At 44.3% G+C, this 12,311-nt stretch overlaps 1 protein-coding gene across 4 annotated transcripts; it reads right to left on the reverse strand.

The window, feature by feature from the left end:
* Positions 1 to 6,307: 6,307 nt before the first annotated feature.
* Positions 6,308 to 11,991, reverse strand: LOC119349711. 4 transcript variants are annotated; one of them, XM_037617796.1, is made up of 10 exons: positions 11,735 to 11,991; positions 11,597 to 11,625; positions 11,321 to 11,472; positions 11,008 to 11,069; positions 10,560 to 10,971; positions 10,388 to 10,471; positions 10,234 to 10,281; positions 7,553 to 7,660; positions 6,863 to 7,376; positions 6,308 to 6,786 (listed from the first exon to the last, which is right to left on the reverse strand). In XM_037617796.1, the coding sequence occupies exons 3-10, from the start codon at positions 11,461 to 11,463 to the stop codon at positions 6,556 to 6,558; spliced, it is 1,602 nt and encodes a 533-aa protein (XP_037473693.1). In that variant the 5' UTR covers positions 11,464 to 11,472; positions 11,597 to 11,625; positions 11,735 to 11,991; the 3' UTR covers positions 6,308 to 6,555. The 4 variants fall into 4 exon arrangements, with proteins under 4 accessions (XP_037473693.1, XP_037473692.1, XP_037473695.1 ...); XM_037617795.1 differs by having other exon boundaries at positions 10,560 to 11,069; XM_037617798.1 differs by lacking the exons at positions 11,597 to 11,625; positions 11,735 to 11,991 and having other exon boundaries at positions 11,195 to 11,463.
* Between the last annotated feature and the right edge of the window lie 320 nt (positions 11,992 to 12,311).

Genomic DNA, 12,311 nt, shown 5'->3' on the forward strand with positions numbered 1-12,311 from the left:
CATACGATCATCATCCTGATAGTCATCGAACCAACCCTACTTAATTGTTCTTAGCACATGATCATCCGTATTATGCAGGACCTAAATACCCTATTTAAGGTAAAATAACATAAAACAATATAGACCCTGACTCTCCATTATGGAGAATGGAGATCATCCTGTCTCCAATTCTTGCGCGGCGCTTCCTTTTGCTTCCAAGAACCTCCTTACGACTGTCCATACATTTTTTCCATTCTCTGATTAGCATGTCTCCACTTCTTTTAGAAATCCGGTATGGATAGTTGAGATTCGTAGGATGACTTGGATATATGTTCAAAACACGAAGGCTACCATTCTGATACATCAAATGAGGCACACAATCCTCTGGGATTCTCTGTTGAAAAACATAGTAATAACTTCATAGTTAGCAATGATGTACTAGTTTCAGAAGTATGCAAAAGATGCATGGATGTCGCAATAGTAAAAAATCTTACCAGGATATCTCCATGGTAGTTACCGTAGTTCAACACGTGCACTGGTGACACGTATTGACCATAATGTTGAGGAGTTTGATTGTAATTCTCAATATCAGTACAAAATCCGACCAGATAATTTTTCTCCTGATAAGTTAATTCGGAGCCATCGGTGTAGTGGGTTTTGTCTATCATGTTCTGCACATTGTTTGAACAATTAAAATAAGTTGTCAATGGAAATAAGCTGACAACTATTTTGAAATAAACAATATAAATTAGCTAATAACTATGTTTGAGAAACTCACATAACGGTAGAATTGGAGGCGTATCAATAAGGACCCAAATGTCCATATTGTCTTGCTTGATTTCAGAATCACCAAGATCCATGGTGACAAGCATACCCTCATCAAAACCATACATCTTGCAAAGTGCTTCCCATTTTTTGCAACCAAAATGGGTTACGCTCTCAGAATTGTAGAGCTTTACTTCAAAATCCACACCATGATGGGTCCTTAGGTGAATTTTCTTTGTTTCGAAACTTTCATGGTCTTCAAAACCCATCCTCTCCAAGACATAGCGTCTTGCATGGCATGGGATAAGCTAGTCAAATTGTAAAAGATGAAAAGTACAGTTGAAATATTTGAAGTCGTGCTTAATTACGAAAAAATAACACTTGTCGTCGTTGCGTACCGTTTCAACATCAAAGGTCTCCTCCAGCTTAATGCTGAAGCGCCGATCTTCGTCCAGGTGAGGCCTGTCGCACTGACCTCGGTCGTCGTGGCACCAGTCGCACTCCCCCGGAAGACTTTTGTTGTCTGAGTACGACAGTTCCTATATTCATAATTCAAATATTAAACATCTACAATTAAATATATGTACTAAAAACCTAAGTTAGATCATTATTATTCATCACGGGTTGACTATTGGTGTGTCGAGTCTTTTGTTGAAAACTCTCAGCTCAGTGGTGTATACATTCGACCGTTGGTGATGGTCGCTCCTTCTTTCATCCCCGGGTGCATTACACCAAAATGTCTAGCACACGAGAATGAAGGAGAGAAGCGACCCCCACGACAACAGTCGGGATTCTTCGTCCTCTCATATATATATGGTGGAACTCTCCCTCACTGATTCCTCTCTGACATTTGCGACCGTCGGTGATGGTAGCTCCTCCTTTCGTTCCCGAGTGCATTACACCAAATTGTCTAGCACACAGGAACGAAGGAAAATGTACCCCACGACAACAGTCAGGATTCTTCGTCCTCTCATATATGGTGGAGACTCGACAGACTTAAAGTCAACCCGAAATATCGTTTAATTATCTTTCTAAAAGAGGATTTGGCTGGTCTCACCTCGAGGTCGAAGGGGGTCGGTGACAAGGACGACGGCGCGGATGATGGAGGGACCGGGGGCTCCTAGATTTCTGTGAAAACAAAAACCCTATAAGCTATCAACTAATCATATGCATACACCTTGCATAGTGGTCGTTGAACCGACCAGGAGCTCGTCGTTGCCGTTGAACCGACCAAAAAATTAACCGTCTCGCTTTGGTCGGTTCAACGACAACGGCGTGGGGCGGCGCCGGCGAACGGCGGGCCTCGATGGAGCCCACAAGTCAGCAAGGCGTGCCCCTGGCTTGTGGCCCCATGGAGGGTATTCTCCGGTACTTCTTTTTCTCTAGTATTATTTATATATTTCAAAATACTTCTTCATAAATTTCAGTTGCCGACAATCTTCCATTTTCGGTGTATCTTGCATTTTAAGAGAGAAAATACATTACAATTGCATTATAAAGTGGAATATAACTTCAAAACAATAACAATAGGATATCATGATACAAAATGAACGTATCAGAGCCTCTTCTGTACAACCGTGCAAACGGGGTTATTAATCTATCGATCGAGAGCCTGCAACTACCACACACGAGCATTGATTATCAAGTCTCGCATCAATCGCTCATGTTTAGTAATGCAAAGGTCCGCACACATATGAGATCGTGTAAACGACCCTGCATCTTGCTCGGGCCGGACCACCCACCGTATACGCGCGAGGCAGAACTCACCCGAGAAATCACTGGAAAAAATCTCGCCCCCACTTCCACCACTATATTTTTATGTCATAGAAGGACCAAAGAACATCGTGCAGATACGACGCGGGCTCACCCAGGACCAAAATTTCATTTTCTGTCATAACCATTTATTTAATAGAATTAGGTGCCCACCGTCCATGATAATAGGTGTTTTCATCACTAGTATCGTCTTGGAAGTGTCACTTTCATGACAAAAAATATTTTCGTTCAGGATAAAGATATCACGGCTATTTTGTTTTCTTGTAGTGGCGAGCGGGAGTGGGGAGGGGGTGGGTGAGAGGTTGGCAGTGCCGAGGGCCATCAGTGGTGTGGCCGACCGGTAAGGACCTTTTGGTATAGCACAACGAGGCTAACACATGTGGGAAAGAGAGGAGTGTTTGGGAAAGAATGAGGGGACATATGCGACATCGGCCTCGCGTGGATGCAAGGCATGTGTACGGAGCAGGCGAGATCGCGGCGGCACGCAGAAGAAGACAACACGACGATACGACACACAATTATTCTTATCAATTTGTGTGCAACACTTCAAATATCACACACAATTGATCACAACAAACCGTGTGATATGTGCTACATTTCCCATCATCGCACATAATTCGTTTTTATCTTACACGAATTGTCTTTACAAAACGCGTGCGGAACTTCGCACATTGCGAACATATTATGCAACATGTGCGATGCTCCACATCATCGCACACAAATGGTTTATCTCAACCATTTGCCATATAGCGCACACACGATTGATTCAAGCAAAACATCGACGTCGACGATGCCTATCCCGCATCCTCGTCGTCGACTCGGCGGAGGAGGCCGGCTTGATCAGAGGGGCCATGTCTGGGACTAGGCTCCGCCGGGCTGGTTTTGGAAGGTGCTACCTTCCGGAAGGCGTAGGTTGGTGAGGAGCCAGCCCGTCGTTGACCCGATCCTTGTTTGATGGCGGTCGCGTGGGCCAGTGACGGTGCCGAGGCTTTCGGACACCGCGGAGGTGGTACGTCACCGTGTCAGCGAGGAGGACGAGCACGTCCGTCGCTACATGGTTGCGTTGGAGGGCAGGATCGACAATACCTGGCAGGTTCTTCAGGGATCTCACTGGAGCGATCCTGTAATGGTTCCTTCTCTTTGGGTGTCCACCGCCCACGCCGATACCCATCGGGCGCTACGGTTCTAGCTGTACTGGCGATGCTATATGTATGATAGTATTCGAGGTGTATTAGTGATAATATTCGACGATGTGCGGACACATCGAGATAATGTAGTTTTGCTTATAATTGAATGCATCCTAATTTGAATACTACTTTATTTTGCGATTTGATTTTGCTTATTGAATGCTTTAATTGGAAAACTACTCCTAATTTGAATGCTAAAATTGGAGAGCACTATGCAAGGCGTATGCATATGATTAGTTGATAGCTTATAGGGTTTTTGTTTTCGCAGAAATCTAGGAGCCCCGGCCCCTCCATCATCCCCGCCGTCGTCCCCGTCACCGACCCCCTTCGACCTCGAGGTGAGACAAGCCAAACCCTCTTTTAGAAAGATAATTAAACGATATTTCGGGTTGACTTTAAGTCTGTCGAGTCTCCACCATATATGAGAGGACGAAGAATCCCGACTGTTGTCGTGGGGGTAGCTTCTCCTTCGTTCCTATGTGCTAGACAATTTGGTGTAATGCACTCGGGAACGAAAGGAGGAGCTACCATCACCGTCGGTCGCAAATGTCAGAGAGGAATCAGTGAGGGAGAGTTCCACCATATATATGTGAGAGGACGAAGAATCCCGACTATTGTCGTGGGGGTCGCTTCTCTCCTTCATTCCCGTGTGCTAGACATTTTGGTGTAATGCACTCGAGGATGAAAGAAGGAGCGACCATCACCAACGAACGAATGTATACACCACGTGAGCTTAGAGTTTTCAACAAAAGACTCGACAGACCGATAGTCAACCCGTGATGAATAATAATGATCTAACTTAGGTTTTTTAGTACATATATTTAACTCGGACGACAAAAGTCTCCCGGGGGAGTGCGACTGGTGCCACGACGACCGAGGTCAGTGCGACAGGCCTCACCTGAACGAAGATCGGCGCTTCAGCATTAAGCTGGAGGAGACCTTCGAAGTTGAAACGGTACGCAACGATGACAAGTGTTATTTTTTCGTAATTAAGCACGACTTTAAATATCCGACAACTATCCGCAACAGCAGTCCGAACTTGCATTTTAAATAATTGAATTTTAGAATATTTTTAAAAGTATGCACAAAGATACAAAAAACAAATTAACTTGCATGAAGCTACTTGGGTCTGCCCAATAGTAGCAACGGGAGGGCGCCCTTGAGGCGAGACCTCCTTCGGTCTCAGAACAGGTGAAACATAGCCGCTCCCGCCCCATCGGTATCGTGACTTCAGAAACGAAGGTGGAGTGTTTGACTGCATGTAGGGGTGGACCTTGCTTGACAAGCTGGCGGGCGTATGTTCATTGGATAAAGGAGAAACCAAAGTAATAAAGCCCAATACAAATGGAAGAAAGAAAAGCATCTTTGTTCGGGACTGCCTATACGCCGTGCGTTGGGTTCGATAGAGGCTCTTCACACAGGGTAGCCCGGTTGCGCCACCGACCCATTGGAGCGCGGACTGAAGCATGGGCCACAGAGCGCTTGACCACTGTAGCTCCTGATTATTGCAGCTGGTTACTATAGCAGTGACTTATGAAAGCGTGAACAATATATGAAAAAGGGGAACATTTTTCCAAATGCGATTTCTTTTCAAATTTCTGAACAAATTTTTTTTGAATCTTTGAAATTCTGAAGAAAAAAAATTAGGAAATGCCAAACACCTTTTGAAATTTCTAATTTTATAAAAACTCAAGCAGTTTCTGAAAATGTCTACATTCTTCTGAAAATAGAGACTTTGTTCTGAAATTTTGAACAAAGTTTGAAACACAGGCATTCTTTGATATCCGGAATTTGTTTGAAAACACAAACATTTTTTGAGTCTATGAATAAGTTTTTAAAATTTGCGAACAATTATTAAAATTATGGACAAAGTTTGATAACACGAACTTATCCATGAATTGCTAAGTAACCAAGGGTGTTATTTGTATATTCTGTAGAAAGGAGGTGAGCCTATTAAATCCTGTTCCCTGCAGTCCGATCCAACGTACCAAACTGCCTCGGAGCAGCGTAGCACATACTCGGTGGCCGCACTCCCTAGATGTGCTATAGGATCGACTTTGATCTCATTTGCTGGAGCTGTAATCGCTGGGTTGATCGGATGGATTTGCCGCCGGATACGGATGGCCGTGCCTCCTTTCTGATCAAAGAGAAACTCATTCGCACCGTATAACAGAAAACATAACACTGCTTATACAAGATCAATAAAAAAATTATATAGCTTATTTTTAGTTACATGAAGGGGGGCCTTGGCGCAGTGGTAAAGCTGCTGCCTTGTGACCATGAGATCATGGGTTCAAGTCCTGGAAACAGCCTCTTACAGAAATGTAGGGAAAGGCTGCGTACTATAGACCCAAAGTGGTCGGACCCTTCCCTGGACCCTGCACAAGCGGGAGCTACATGCACCAGGTTGCCCTTTTTATTTTTAGTTACATATCAGTTTGATTCAGAGCAGAGGGTAGCTTCAGGTTTCACAACGGCCAAGCAAATCTGTCTCAAGGTACAGAGTAAGCTTCCTGTATCACTCTGTCTGGCCAGGCAAATTATCTTGCAGAGTAAAGCTGTCAACGCAATCAAACAGTTTGCTGTCGCTAAAATTAAAACAATATTAAGAATCACCATCACCAAAATGGATTATCAAGTAAAAGAAGCATGTATATACACATTAGAGCGTGAAACAAGGAATAAACATCAATTCGGCAAGCAACTATCGTAAGATCAATGAAACAATTCTGGAAGGGCACATCTGTTTCAAAAGCAACAGCAACATACGACAACAAAACTTCGTATCCACTCACAGCGGACAATCACCGTCATTTGAAACATCGGTGGATCCAGACAACTTGCGCAAGTATCACTCGGCATCACCATCTCCTCCACCTCCCCGTACCAAATCCTTCAAAGCTTGCCTTGCAAGCAACAGGCTGCTGGTCACGACACCCGCAACAACACTCTTGAAGGAGGAGCCAACTTCCGTGTTATCCTCGTAGCTTTTCCTCATTGCAGAGACAATTGCTTTGTTTTCTTCATAGCTTTTCCTTAGGTCCTGCACTCTTGTCGGAGCAGCCACAACCTTCTCCAGAAGCTTTAGACATGGAAATAGCATCAAGAACAATACAATGGCTGCACACAAGAATGTAGTAAGCAGAGTGGTTACTTACCGTGGTCATTTTGTCGGCACTTTCCAGACTCTCAGTGACGGTGGTGACTCCAGTCTTGACAGCGTCCGCAACTCTGTTCAATGAGCCAGGAGTTTGATTCCCCGGGGCAGGAGCAGCTATAGGAGCTGAGGTCTTTGGGGCAGGAGCAGAGACCTTCTCTGCGGCAGGAGAGGGGCCATCCACTTTGGAAGCAGAGGGGGCGTCCTCTAGGGCAGCTTTATAAAGCAACCAATTCTGATACCCCTCCCAGTTTTTATCAAAATCCGCCTTCCGCTGCTCCAAACTCTGATCTTTCTGATTCTCATAGCAATCCAAGCGACGCTCGCGCTTTTCCAACCTAACCTCACGATTCGCCAGCCAAGCCTCACGGTTCTCCAACCGAAGCTCCCGCTTCTCAAGCCTAACATCACGCCTCTCCAGATGCAAGTCTTTCCCTCGTCGCATTACGCTTCTCAAGGCAACTATCAGGCCAGATGATTCCCATGGTGATTCGGCAACAATAGGACTATCATACCTAAGAAAATCATTACACATAAGAGAGAAAGACAGATTGCAGTAGCTAGTAAAACTGACAATTTCAAAGCAATGAATAAACTTCTTGAAGCAAACTTCCATGTTCCCTATTTGTAGCAAGTCAAAACTGACAACTATAATAAGGAAACATCCAAACCAAGAAAAAATATTCCTTACTTGGAACGTTTTAAAATCTGTTCAGATTGATCCTCATCTTCCAGGTTCCTTTTGGACCTCGGGGAAACCACCTCAAGATGGCTAGCCGTCATGGATGCTCCCTCAGCCCTATGAGATGAAAGATAAAGCCATCAGATCGACATGCACACGTTGGAAGGCAATAACCAGGAGTTACTTATGACAGATTTGTGATGACTAAAAACAACAATCAGCAGGTTGTAGATAACAAAAACACAATTAGGAAATCAACAGGATAAAGATACATCTCACAATCAACATATGCAGTTACTGATGACAGGCTTGTGATGATTAAAACTACAATCAGCATATGATACACTACAATAGCACAGGAAGGACACAATAGGATGAAGATACATAACACATTCCACTCTTGAACATTCTGCAAAATAAACATGCAATTTAACAGTTAAAAGGGCCATAAAGGAGATTGATTAACTTTATGGTTTCCCCAAGAGAAAAAACTGGAGGAAGAACCATTCATGTAAAAACATTATGGAATTCAAAAATTAGGAGCAGCAGGTAGGTAAGTTGTTAAGAACTAAACGATGTAGAAGGAATTAAGTTCATTATGAGCAGTTTACAAAAGTGTCACAAAAGGTATCTACTTAGTACACAAGACCATGCCACAGATTTCATAAAAAAGGATAAAACTGAGAGCTATTAGTTAAGAAAATAATGGATACATTGTTTCACTCATCAACAAACTAAATTAGCCAGGAAAAAACTAAGGTTGTGTTCCTCCTATATTAGCTACAGACGCACACTTGGTGGAACAAGCACCAACACATTCAGAAAAGTTGCAGATTACAGGCAACATCTTGGGAGTTACAGATGGCAGGCATATGATTATAAACAAGCAATATATTATGTTGCAACACAACAAGCATGGAAACACTTGGACGAAAGCAGATGAATTAATCTCACTTGGAACACTTATGACAGACTGATTGATTATAGATCAGCCAATAGTACACAACAACAGCACAAAAAGGAACACACCGGGATAAAAATATGTATCACTATACATACTTGCAGTTAGATTTGACAGGCTTGAAGTGATTAAAACACCAAAGAGCAGATAGCACAAACAGCGCATGATGAAACAGAAACAATCAGCACAATATACACGACAACAGCACATGAAGGAACAAAACAGGATAAAACATGTTTCACAATCACTGGTTTTGAGTCGCGCGACTAGTCGACGAGTCACACAGACAGGGTTGACTCAAACCCCTTGACCCCCTTGACTAGTCGACTCAAAAACCTTTCTCACAATCCATACTTGCAGTTACAGGTTTGCAATGATTAAAACAACAATCAGTGTATTGTACAGAAACTGGATGATTAACCGAGTTAACCCAAAAATTCTGCTTATAAATTTGAATAATTAATCATATCACAATTAGCATGCTAAATAGCTTGTTATTTCAACTAACAAATTCCACATGATCATATACATCTAATACCAATAGCAAATGCATAAATATACTAATGAAAGAGAAATGGGCAGACAAAGTATCACTGACGAGATTAATGTTTTCCTGAATAGCCTTCAAATTTTACCACTTGTGTTTCTACTTGTATCAGAGAAGAAGCATTTCTAAGAGGAGGCACAACCATTAAATGAGACAACATTATCGCTGGAACTCAAAAGATAGGAGGAGCAGCTAAGGAGGTGGTTAAGAACTCAAAGCAATGATGTAGCAGCTAAGTTCATTATGTAGAGATTGCAATTAAGTTCATTACGCTTCAATATATGTTCAGATACGTCCTGAACTTCTAAAGCTTCTTTTGGACTTGAGGGATACAGCCTCAACATCATCAACAATATGAGATGCAAGATAAAGCAATCAGATCAACATGCACGCCCACATATTGGAAGGCAACAAAGTTACTCGTGACAGACTCATGATACTCTAAACGACAATCAACCAATTGTAAGCAGCAACAGCACACTAAGTATCACGCCGGGATAAATAAAAATATTAACTATGTCTCACTAAACATTCTTGCAGTTCTGTCAGGCTCAAAATGATTAAAACAACAATTAGCAGATTGTAGACATCGACAGCACATGACAAAAAAGAATCAATCAGCATATTGTACACAACAACAGCATATGAAGGAACAGAACAGGATAAAATACGTCTCACAATCCATACTTGTAGTTATGGTTACTTATGGCAAGCTTGTGATGATTAAAACAGCAATTAGTATATTGTACACAGAAAAAGCAAAGGTAAGTAACTGGATTACTAACCGAGTTAATCCAAAAAAAATGGTTATACATTTGAATAACTAACCATTTCACAAATAGTGCACTAAATATCTTGTTATTTGAACTAACAAATTCCAGAGGATCAGAAGCATTTCTATGTGGAGGGAGAACCAATAAATGAGATAACATTATTACTGGAATGATGGCTAACACTCAAAAGCAATGATGCAGAAGCAATTAAGTTCAGCATGTCAGATCACAATGGGTGGAACAACCACTTCCTATCCTAACCGGTGGAACAAGCAGTCAAGCAGGCAACATCTTGTAACTGCAGGGGGAGATAACAAGCATATAAAGTTAATACAAATTGCAAACATTCGATTGGAACAACATCTTGTAGGTGCAGGCAGTCAGATAACAGGCAGATTCGTGGACTTACTTGGAGCGCTTCAGTGGCAAAACTTCCTCCTCACATCCAGCACAGCACCTGAAAAGATAGGAAACAAGGAATGTAAGCACCAGCAGTACAGATGAGAAAATAACACACAAGGACTGCAAGCGCAGAAATCAAACTTCATATTGAAGAGACTTACATAGCTCTTTTGAGTGTCTCCATTTTGTTGAGCGATCCATCGATATCATGAATCAATGAATGGGTTAAATACTCTGCATGTGACCTGATAAGGTAGTAGAAAGGGTCTCATCTTAGGAACTGCTGATCTAAATAATTGGGGAGAACAGATTGGGGAGAATAGGTAGGCATACACTTCCTCGTCTGAGAGAATGAATCCATCGCTGGGCCCTTTCAGAGAGTCGCTGGTGCGCTTCAGAGAGTAGCCGGTTGTGCACTTGAGGCGAACGCGGGAGTCGTCGCCAACGGTGTCCTTGGAGGAGTCGGGAACGCGGTCGCCGCCAGCGGCCTTGGAGGAGTCGGGGACGCTGTCGCCGCCAGCGGCCTTGGAGGAGTCGGGGACGCGGTCGCCGCCAGCGGCCTTGGAGGAGTCGGGGACGCGGTCGCCGCCAGCGGCCTTGGAGGAGTCGGGGCCGCGGTCGCCGCCCGCGGCCTTGGAGGAGTCGCCGCCCGCGGCCTTGGAGGAGTCGTGGGCGTGGTCGCCGCCTGCGGCCTTGAAGGAGTCGCGGGCGAGGTCGGCGCCCGCGGCCTTGGAGGAGTCGCCGCCTGCGGCCTTGGAGGAGCCGCGGGCGAGGTCGCCGCCGGTGTCCTCCCCCTTGGTGAAGAGCACCGTCTTATGCCCTGGCTCGCCGTCCTCCTCTCCCCTGAGCTCAGAAATGCAACGAAACGGGCAGCGTGAGATCTACTAGAACAGGAAACAAATCGGAATGGAAGACGACGCGTCGATCGAGGGATCCATAGACGACTAGGAGAAACAGATGCGGCTTACCCTCCCGTCATCTCGCCGGAGTTGCTCAACGGCGGGGGCGGGGGCGGGGGATGGGGGTGCGACCGCTAGGGTTTCAGGTTCGGAGGGAGGAGGATAAGGTTGCGGCGGCTTAAGTATGCGCCGTACCGAGGTTGCTCGGGTCCGGTGCTTCGGGTTGCGCCGCCGATAGACTGGGTTCGATGGACCGGTCCATTCGTTTGCTTCGGGCTCGGTCGATCTGATCCATCCGGCGAGCCTGGTATGAGAGGGGGCTTGGATTGGTTCTTCATTCACATGTACTGTAGGATTAGATGAAAGGATTCGATCAATTTTTCGTGTAGGAAAGAGGACTGGATGATGATGTATTTGTAGAGAAGAAGTGAAAGAGATTGAAGAATTACTAGCACAAAGAAGAGAACCAACCTATGATGTTCTCCTCTCCTGAAGAATACCTGTGGTTATATCCATACATGAAATTTGTGAGCGCAGTTGGATGAATCCGAAACAGAACAACACGAATTGCATATATTATATGTGAAGAAAAATAAGAGATGGCCTTACCCTTTTCCCTTGAGCCTATGAACCAAATCGAGGAGGGGATTGGCAGGAGCTGTTATGAGGGGTTCAGAGCAAGGCCATGGGGCTGAGAGGGGGTTGGCACGAGGCCAAGAGGCTGAGAGGGGTGCCGTGGCCAAGAGGTCGAGGGAGGATTTGCAGGAGCAGAGCTTGAGGCCATGGCCATGAGGTTGAGCTCCGAGCTTCGTGAGGGTTGGGTAGGGGGGACTGGATTGGTAGAGGAGACGTATGGGGGGCCAGGCCAAAAACTTTCAAGCTTGGCTACACGCGGCTACTTATAGGCGGGCACATGGACACGAGTCATTCTCGCGCTGGATGAAAAATCTCTCAACTAACTATAGACGATTTTTTCCTAAACGACCGGCTCCGTTTTCATCTTTTTTGTCAACTAATTAAATCATTAGAGTAATTGTTTGCCTCAAATCAACGGGATTTTTTTTAAAAAAAGTTGCTACTCTATATAAGGCAGTATTTATAATTGGCAAGCTTTTATAATTGGAAAGTAATTATAAAAATGTATCCTGCGGAATTTTCTAGAATTTCCAAATACTGTAGGACAATT

This window comes from Triticum dicoccoides, chromosome 1B (assembly GCF_002162155.2).
Source record: "Triticum dicoccoides isolate Atlit2015 ecotype Zavitan chromosome 1B, WEW_v2.0, whole genome shotgun sequence".
Lineage (NCBI taxonomy): Eukaryota > Viridiplantae > Streptophyta > Magnoliopsida > Poales > Poaceae > Triticum > Triticum dicoccoides.

Bases quoted from the DNA above. Each gene is read 5' to 3' on its own strand.
- LOC119349711 (XM_037617795.1), bottom strand. From the start codon at position 11,463: ATGAAGAACCAATCCAAGCCCCCTCTCATACCAGGCTCGCCGGATGGA. The intron at 11,070-11,320 runs GTACGGCGCATA...TTCTGAGCTCAG, and splicing joins ACCGGACCCGAGCAACCTCG to GGGAGAGGAGGACGGCGAGC. The intron at 10,472-10,559 runs GTATGCCTACCT...CTACCTTATCAG, and splicing joins ATTCTCTCAGACGAGGAAGT to GTCACATGCAGAGTATTTAA.